This window comes from Cryptotermes secundus, unplaced genomic scaffold, assembly GCF_002891405.2.
Source record: "Cryptotermes secundus unplaced genomic scaffold, Csec_1.0 scaffold423, whole genome shotgun sequence".
Lineage (NCBI taxonomy): Eukaryota > Metazoa > Arthropoda > Insecta > Blattodea > Kalotermitidae > Cryptotermes > Cryptotermes secundus.
Window position 1 is genome coordinate 900,111 of NW_019731985.1, and position 9,356 is coordinate 909,466.

General features: G+C 39.3%; 1 protein-coding gene across 1 annotated transcript; it reads right to left on the bottom strand.

The window, feature by feature from the left end:
* Nucleotides 1–1,004: 1,004 nt before the first annotated feature.
* Nucleotides 1,005–8,430, bottom strand: LOC111867443 (MOB kinase activator 1B). Its single transcript, XM_023857322.2, has 5 exons — nt 8,241–8,430; nt 6,042–6,208; nt 5,040–5,267; nt 4,638–4,801; nt 1,005–3,657 (listed from the first exon to the last, which is right to left on the bottom strand). The coding sequence occupies exons 1-5, from the start codon at nt 8,252–8,254 to the stop codon at nt 3,577–3,579; spliced, it is 654 nt and encodes a 217-aa protein (XP_023713090.1). The 5' UTR covers nt 8,255–8,430; the 3' UTR covers nt 1,005–3,576.
* Nucleotides 8,431–9,356: the final 926 nt, after the last annotated feature.

Genomic DNA, 9,356 nt, shown 5'->3' on the forward strand with positions numbered 1-9,356 from the left:
TTAATCCCACATTCTGCAAAGGGTGATATTTTTTTTTTCATTATATGTTAATAGAGCTTAAATAAGTGCACAAAATAACACTAAAATGCATGTAGTTACTATAGGATTCTGACGATGGTGTATAACACACTGATATATTGGGTTTCTGGACTTTATCCATCGTCCTGGTTTTTAAGATAAATAAAAACACGACGTTTCGGAAACTGNCTAATATGCATACTTCTTAACACATCAGTTGCAAACTGTAATTTACAAATCCCAATACTCCAAAAGAAAGAAACACATTTAATGATGCACTGTCACAAAATTATCTGAAATTCATAAACAGAATGGTACACATGGGTTGCTATATTTCTGTGTGTTAAGACAAGGAGACCAACTGAAAGACCTAGGCAGAAATGCAAGGATGCTACTAAAATTAATCTCAAACAGGTTGTAAGGATGTGGACTGGATTCAAATGGCTTGAGACAGGATCTGGTGGTGGGTCTTTGTAAATTTGACAGTGAGTGCTCAGCCCCCATTAAAATGTGCAGAATTCCTAACCAGTTGCACAGCCTCACTGTTGAGGACATGTTGTGCACCATGCCATCCAAATGCTTAGTTACATGGACTTTGTTTCCTTTCAGATGGGGAATAATTTGTTAAATAAGAACCCATCCATTTATTTAGCTGCCTAGGGATGGTCTAGTTTAATTGCATACATTCAGCAGAGGAAATTGTAAGTGATGTGCTACCATCCGTGTTCTTCAGATTTATAGCTCATGTGAGAAAGGGAACTGATATTCTGTGTTCTGTAATTCCAGAGGGGCCTTATTGTAGGGGAACTAAAGGTAGATGGAACTGAATGGATATTCATACAAAGCAATAAATGAAGAGGAAGGAGACGAGGAAACTACAAACAAATGTTATCCACAAAGCTGATACTAAAAGACAAGCAGGGAAAGCAGGCTGAAACAGACTACTAGGTCTGTAATTCAAGAATTATTATCCATTTATGAAATTCAAATTTACAGAGTTCTACATCCTGACTACAGATATATGGTAGTATGTCTGCTCCATTCTGTTTTAAGGAAACATTAATTTTGAGTGTGGAAGTTTTAATCTTTTCCATAGTATGTTATTCACCGGACTTATTCACTTGGATCTTACACAAAACTGTTGAACAGTTCTGTTTCCTTAACAATAATCTGAATTGTGACTCCACCCTGAAAATTAATCAAGTGTGGAATGAAACTTCAACCTTAAATAACTTCGTTCATACAGCTTCCCATTGTCGATTCCAGTCTTTGTAACAGAATTATAACCAGTGGCACTGCTACAAGGTCACTATATTAAACCAAGAATAAAAGCACAAACAGGTTCAGAGAGTTGGATCATGCTGTATCATATTACATTTGTCCTATTGGACAACTATTGCAACTTCTGTGAGCTTGCATATTTATCCCTCTTAATTTGTTTGTCTGCATGTTATTTAATGATATTGTACCAATTGCTCAGGTTGTTTAGCATCAGAGAAGGGGAGCAGGCCATGTTTCAATACACTTGCCTGGAATTACTGCTGAGGAAAACAATACAGGGCTTCAGTCAAGATAATGGGTACCTCAGCCAAGGTTCGAACCAGACTTCTGCATACAAGTAAGACATGCTATCATTTGAGGTAATCTGCCGTTTTGTTCTACCGATTCGTCAACATTTAGAAGTAAATATAACTAAACATGGAAGATTTGTATATGTGTTACAATCTGTCCGGGTTCATCTAAAATTGCATTTGTGCAGGAAACTAAAAACACACTTTCATAAGCTAAAGTACAACACAGGACGTTACCAGGTGATTCTATGCTTGTTTAATGATGATGTATCTGCTACACAATCTTGAAAATTAGGAAAACTGTGAATTATGTACTGAAAGTGATTATATATAGCCTATTTTAATAACACTATCTCAATAATATTCTTGAGAGACTGGGAAAAATCATGTAAAGGATGGTGGAGGTTTAAACCCATAACCTCACAAATTAAATGGCAATTCAAGGACCCTTTTAATGTCAGTATCAACTGCACAGGTTGTCTGAAAATGACTGTGATGAATGACATGTATGATGAATTCAAAATGATAGGAAGGAGCTGGTCATAAGTACTAGAAGTGAGGACAGCCAGGCACTGGCCATGATCCAACTGCCTATCACTGTTGTGCAGCTCACGAGGCTGTCAGTGAATGAAATGTGGTTCCCTGATGCCATGCCACTGTTTACAATGTTAAGGATGTAACATTATTCATCTTGCAACCCAGTCATGGCAAAACTGGAGACTTATCACCACAATCACCATATTCTCCTCAAGAATATACTGTATTATATGCAGCTATAGTAACAACCAGTTTTATTTGACAACACCATCATTACTTGAAACTATAGAGTTTAATAATAAGATGATTCGTGAAATAGGAATGGGAGAGGATGTGAAAGGGAAGTCATGACCTACTCTGAGGTCTATCCCAGCATTTGCCTGGGTGGACTGAGGAAAACCATATAAAGCCTCAGGAAATGAAAGCTTTGAGCCAAGATTTGTGTAGATGTCAGGATTAAAATATGAAATCACAAATTACAGAAACATTAAAAAACAATCCTGACAGAAAATGGAGCAAAATGAAAAATGCTCCATCAGAAAGCGATGAGGCAAAGCAGTGATAAATGAGGTATGACAGGCAAAAGGTAAAGCTGTCCCTGTGCCTAATTAAGCACAACACCAAGAAGATTTGGGGGGGAGCGGAGGTGTAGCTCCACCATTCTTGACCTTGGCACTAGATGGAGATGAGTAGCCAGCTTGATGCCCCAGCTACTTTACTTCCAGGGAAAGAGCCTCCTGGCACCCACTGGACAGGAGGCTGGGTGGGCCTCAGAGCTGGTCTGGATGTTGTGTTGCCCCTGCAGTTAACTGATGCCCAGCCATCCAGTATGTAGCCTGTCGCTATACCAACTAAGCTATGACAGCTCTTGAATGAGATCTGGAAAACTGATTACTGATGAAGAATTGGGAGATTTGTGGAATTTGTTGGTCTATTTGAGATATAATCTTGGGAGTCTGAGGAAAAACAACGAAACTTACAAGATCCCAAGCAACAGTTCAACTTGGTTTTCCTGCATGTACATTGCAAGTGTTCCCATTGTGCTACCAGACTGGGTGTCTCAGTACCTCAGTTCTCTGTCAAATTATGTAGTATACAGTGTGTGAGCTAATGCTGGTGCATCTGTTTTGCTTCTAGTCTCTAATAATGGTTCATGGCTGGTGTACAGATTATTTGTGGGTGGAATTCTTTTGAGAATATGATGATCTTAATATGACACACAAATCACTCTGTAGAACATGTTCAGATCTCACAGAGGCCTCATTTGGAGTGATGATATACCATTCTTCAAGGTACTGGTAAGTTCAGTTGTAATTTATAATAAAGCTCTTGTTTGTTTGTTTCAATCACTAACAGGATCGATCTGCAACACAGCTACAGCAGTTGCACAAAATCTGTTAAATAATGTTGTAAGTAGATGTTCACTGGGCAGAAATGAATTGGAAGCATTTCATCGGCACTCCTTAGCAGTCAACTTCTCAATCAGTTCTTGAAGAGGAGCTAATTCCCTTCGGTCAATAAGATTGAATTCCTGCAACAAAAAGACAAAATTCTTAAGCAGAGGAATGCACGTTATGTTCGAAACATTTCCTTTTTTTATTTTTTTTTTTCTTTATTGTTAGTGGGGTGGGATGAAGTCCCTTGTACTGCAGCCACTTCTGGCCTATTGTACCAGCCCCAGATGATAGGTGAAGGTGATTGTGGAGCAATTGGTGGAATGAAGATTGGCAAGGGAAACCGAAGTACTCGGAGAAAACCTGCCCCAGCGCCACTTTGTCCACCACAAACCCCACTTGCCCAGACCCCGGGATCGAACCCGGGCCGCCATGGTGGGAAGCCAGCAACTAACCGCTTGAGCTATGGCGCAGCCTAAATATTTCCCTCGCTTAAATGTCTCTTGAGTTCAGAAGTGGTTTGCATAAAGTTCCTCTTGTGCTTCTGCATCTCCCAGAATGGTGAATTAGAGGACATGAAGGAAGGCCCCTTCACTTTATAAAACTCGGTACTACACGTTAGAAGATAGTCCCCATTTAAAATTACCTCAAAAACATCGAGACTTATAGAAAAAGTGTATTATGCATAAAACACGTGTTTTCAATTTCTCTACAACTTTTATTCAGAACATTTTTTTGCTCTCATAAAACTATGTGGCTAGGTACACTCGAGATTTACGCAGAAACAGATGTGCCTCTTCACAGAAAGTGTCCAGTATTGTTGCCAAAGTTAAAATGTGTTTGAACAGGTGGATAAATGCAGTGAAAGTAATGGGCACACTTCTGTGTTGTCTGTTGCATCTCAAGAACAGCGTCCACTTATCACTTATATGTTAGTTAAGTGAAAATATTCATTGTCCAATTTGGTATCTGCCAAAAAGCTACATGAAAGAATTCAATGTTTTTGCTTACTATGCTTGTGCTTGAGAACTGCACCTTGCAGGTACACATGAGGACCTGTAATTACAGTTTGGGAATCACTGTCAACCATGAGTCACATCTGGACTGAACTTCATACCTGAACAAAGAAGATAAAATGCTTGAAGGATGTGTTGAGATGCGCTTCCTCACCTAACTGTACCACTTCTGAGAAATGCTGGTGGTAGATGTGGGCATAGACTCGAAAAAGTCGCTTCAGGATAGTTTTCGCTATTGAGAGGAAATTCTTAGGGAAAGGAACACCTGCAACAGAATACAAAACATGGTTTACATACCAGATTTGAGGTTCGCACAGCAGGGAGTATGAAGACTGCAATCTTCTGGGGCTGTGAGACTGTGCAGTCCAGGTACCAGCATTTCAGAGGAACACAGTAAGGTAGTACGGTGTGTATGAGACTGGGCAGTCTCACATTTCAGATGACTGTGGTTTTAACAGCTTACATGTGTACCAAACTGAACCTCAAACCTCAGGATCTCTTACCTATTTTAGAGGGAAAGAGTGTTTCGTCATCAAGCTGATCTTGCACCCAAGTCATGAGGTAGTCGATGTACTTGGGTGCAGAGCATTTAATGGGCTTCTTGACTGTCAGGCCATCAGCCCAGTGGTATTCATATTTTGGTCCTGCTGACATGATTGGACAGCTTTCTTCCGTGCAAAATTCCGTGATGGTCCCATACAGCATGTTTATTTGGTTAAAGAAATCTACAGCTGGAACAAAGAAATATTTGTGGTATAAACAAGAATTAATACAAAGCAGAAGTTTGCCCCATACACTTCTGTTCAAGATTATGTCATCTCTTGTTGCATTACAAATCAGGTTCATTTTCAGGCTAATGCAACTACTGAAGTGTACAACTAGTTGCAGAACATGCATTTCTTGTGAAATATTTGCTAAGGAACCGTTTGCTGAAAAGTGGCCAAGCAGTCTCAAAGGCATGTTCTGCCGACTGCTTGAACACTAGATTGTGTGCTGAAATCCCACTTGGGACATGGATGTATGTCCATGGTTTTCTGTTCGTATTTGCTTCAGTAGGCGCAGAGGTTAATTCTATAATGATATGTACACTTACAAGAAATAAAAAATGAGGACGGCAGAAATGTTAACGTTACACACAGAAGTGGGGAAAGCTCAAGTGCAGTATGAAGACTGGGGCAGGCAATATCCGCACCACTTGGTGCATTTTAGTTACAGGAAAAACAAACAATATTTTGCAAACTTTTAAGGGTACATGATACCTTTAACAGGCAGTCCGGCATGTTCAGTGAGATTTCTGGTCTGGCAATTTCAGTTTACATTTTGTGTTGAAAACAGAATCTGGTAACTCTGTAATGCTAATGTAGCGGTCAGTGTCGATGCACCCTCAAAGATGTTTGTGTACAATGATCTACTTTTGTAAAAATAATATCTACTGACATAGTTCCTGCAACCCAACACAGGAGGAAAGGGACCAGGGGACAAAGCTGGACACAGTCATCACTTACTGTTCACAGCTACCCATTCATTCAGATCCTCCCCTTCAGGCAACAGAACGGCAAGCCTGAGATTGCCGGAGCCCAGTGTTGCTGCTGCATGCTTCATTAAGTCATACTGATGCGTCCCTTCAGGAATGTTCTTCTTTGGTTTGAATGTTTTTGAAGAACGGCTTCCACTGTTTAAGAACAAAACAGAACAGCAAATGTTAACAATGAATTTGAAACAATTTGCCACCTCAGTACAGGAGTGTACTGTGTCCATCAACATGAACTGTCAGCAAACCGGGTTTGAAGTTTGGGAATCAACTGCAGTTTAAATGTGACACACTTGCAACTAAGGTAAACAGACAGAAGTGCGTGAAGATGATGCAACATAATATGGAGAATCAGGAAAGGGCAATATCTCATTTTCACAACACTCCAGCAGCAAATTGTGAGTGAGTGCTACTAACATGGCTCTTATAAGCAGGTGCTGGGATAGACAGCTCAGTCAATATAGTAACTAGGCTATAGACTGGACAACTGATAAATCAGGGTTCAATTCCAAGTATAGGCGAGCAATCTTCTGCTTCTCTGGGCGTCAAAACCATTCATCCTTCTATACAATGCATATGGAGGGCAACGGGCATAAAGCTAACCACTCACCTCCTTATTCTGCCTAGGTTAAGAATGCATGGAGCTATACCTACACTCCCCATGTCTTCAAGCTGCGGTGCATAATAAATTATACACAGGGAAAACTTATCACAAAAAAGGTAGTATTATCAACAGCTACGGAAATCTTCACTGTCTGTCTGAAGACACATCAACTCCTGGTAATGGAAAAAACAGGGTGCAAAAGTATTTTAAGAAGTTAATTGAATACAGTTGCCCACATCTAACTAAACTGTATGAACTCCATATTTTTAATGAAACATCACAGAAATATTTATAAAAAAGTCTTTATACCCCTAAAAGAATGAACAGCCAAGTTCAATCCCATGTGTATATTTGCTCTCATTGATGACATTTGTTGTTAATAATTTGGATACGTTTCAAACCAATAACTCTGTATATGTGATTGGTACCAGAAGGAATGACCACCTTCATATACCTTCAACACATTTATCATCCTTTCAGAGAGGGGTGTATTATTCAGGTGTCAAGCTATTTAACAATCTGCCATCAAATACCAGTTTTAAAAAATGATAAAAAGCAATCTAGGCTTGTTTTATGAAATTATTTGCAAAATAACTCATTTTACTCTATTGATGAATGTGTCGAGTATGCAAGGGGCTCAAGAGTTAATAAATGGTCTGTGTGCGTGAATTATATACTGTTGAGACTTACTTGTAAGTGTAGTGGTATGTATGATCTCTGTTTTTGTTATTAATTTTATAATGTAAATGGATATGGCTTGCCAGTGTTTGTGGAATGGCAAGGTGTGAATTTGACAGTGTTTTTTCCACAACCTATGTGTGTTGTCCTGACAACTTGTGCTGTGTGAGGCCTCATTATATATTTTATTGGACCAAGGACAAATGATATGTAGTCATCATGAATTTGTAATATGTGACATGTTTTATATCCAACCCTACAGGGAGATGACTGGATCCATGAAGGGAAAAAAAAATAAATGTAAATGTAAGTACCACAGTTCCTTAACTACAATGTCATTCCTTTATCCAAAACTGCGAATGACCCTCCTGTCTACAGTTCCTGGAAGTATGACATTTGGATTCAGGGGCTAGTCTTCACGTCACGCCTCAAGTCCTATAGTTCTCCCAGCGATAAATAACCATGTCTATTTCATTCTGTTTTACTTGTATCTACGACCGCCCTTAGCATTCTAAAATGAAAATGGAAAGTCATGAACGTAAAATTTTGGACTTTAATTCAAATCAACATGCGAATAATCTAACAGTTAATGTATGAGAATACGGGAAGGTGCGTCGGTATGTCAAACGGCTGTTCGGAAATATAAAGCCCACTCTGACAATTCCCAAAATCGAACTCAAATTTACTGAATATAGATTGCACTGCGAGCTTGGTATCTGAAAGATTTAACGTTTCGTCATTACCGATCAGCAGATAAGAACCTTTGGTGTACATATATTCGTTTCCTTACAGAGGACAGTCGTGGTTAGTTGAAAGCACTCACATATCGTAATATTTCGGTTACATTCTGATATCAAAATGTAAACACAGCGAATGAAACTGAAAACTTACAATAGGAAGCTCATTATGCGATTCCAAATCCTTGCTTCTATTAAAGTACAACGCACCAGAATTACAGAAAGTTACACCCAGCTGCTTAATATTTTTTTGCTTGCTGTAACGTCACTCCTTTTAAATTATACGATACAGACTTGGCCCATCCATTTGTCACTCCATACGACATACCACAGCTGAGTTCATCGTAAATATGGCTGACAACACGTCATTTCCGTACGTGCGCAGTAGTTACGTGATTCTTTCGCGGCCCATTCGTCTCCACGGTCTCCACGTCCATGCGAAAGCTGATGATGGAAGCAGCAGGTTCCTCCGAAACGTTGATATGTATCTATTAAAGTACATGATGTAACATTAAAGAAAGAAAAGGCAGCAGCTTCCTCCTTAACGATGGTACGTACCCACCAACTACGCGTCGTAACATGCTACAAAATAACAGATTTCAGTCACTTTCATGGGAGCCATAAGTCGCACAGGAACTTTCATGTTTATGAGTATAATGTCTATAGGTTATCCTGACCTCAAGGGTTTCAAATTTCCATAACTGTTACATTAAAATATCACTCACTGAGAGGGATTTGAATCCGTTTCCCCAGCGCATACATGTTCCAAGACTGTAGCTGCTTTCATCCATCCAACCACCGGATTTTGACAGACATGATATTTAATTTAAATTTTATGACATAGGAGTCAGTATAACGACGAACTACAGACTGATGAGCCGAGGAATCAGGGTTTGATTCCCGGCAGATGCAAGATTTTTTTCTTGCAATCTTTCATTCTTATGAAAACATTTCTTATCTTCACTTCGGGGTACTAGGATCGAAGTTTGACCGAGGTTGGCTGCCTGTCCGGTATTTACCTCAGTGCCTTCAATTTTATAGAGGGAGAAATCTTGTAATATCCTAAAGCAACTACTGCCACTTAAAGTGAATAAATATACGAAGCGACGATTTCTGTTCAAATTCTAGATACCCACTGCATGTAATAAAATTTACATCTTCCAGTCAGGATTTCATTTTCAAGCATAATTTTGCATGCTCTTCAAATTCAGATTTAGACGAATCTTACTTTACAAACTTACTCTAATAAAGTAAACTGCCAAAACATATC

Coding starts and splice junctions, on each gene's coding strand:
- LOC111867443 (XM_023857322.2), bottom strand. Junction 5,268..6,041: donor TGAATGGGTAGCTGTGAACA/GTAAGTGATGAC, acceptor TCTTTGTTCCAG/CTGTAGATTTCTTTAACCAA. Junction 3,658..4,637: donor ATTTTATCTTCTTTGTTCAG/GTATGAAGTTCA, acceptor TTTTTGTTGCAG/GAATTCAATCTTATTGACCG.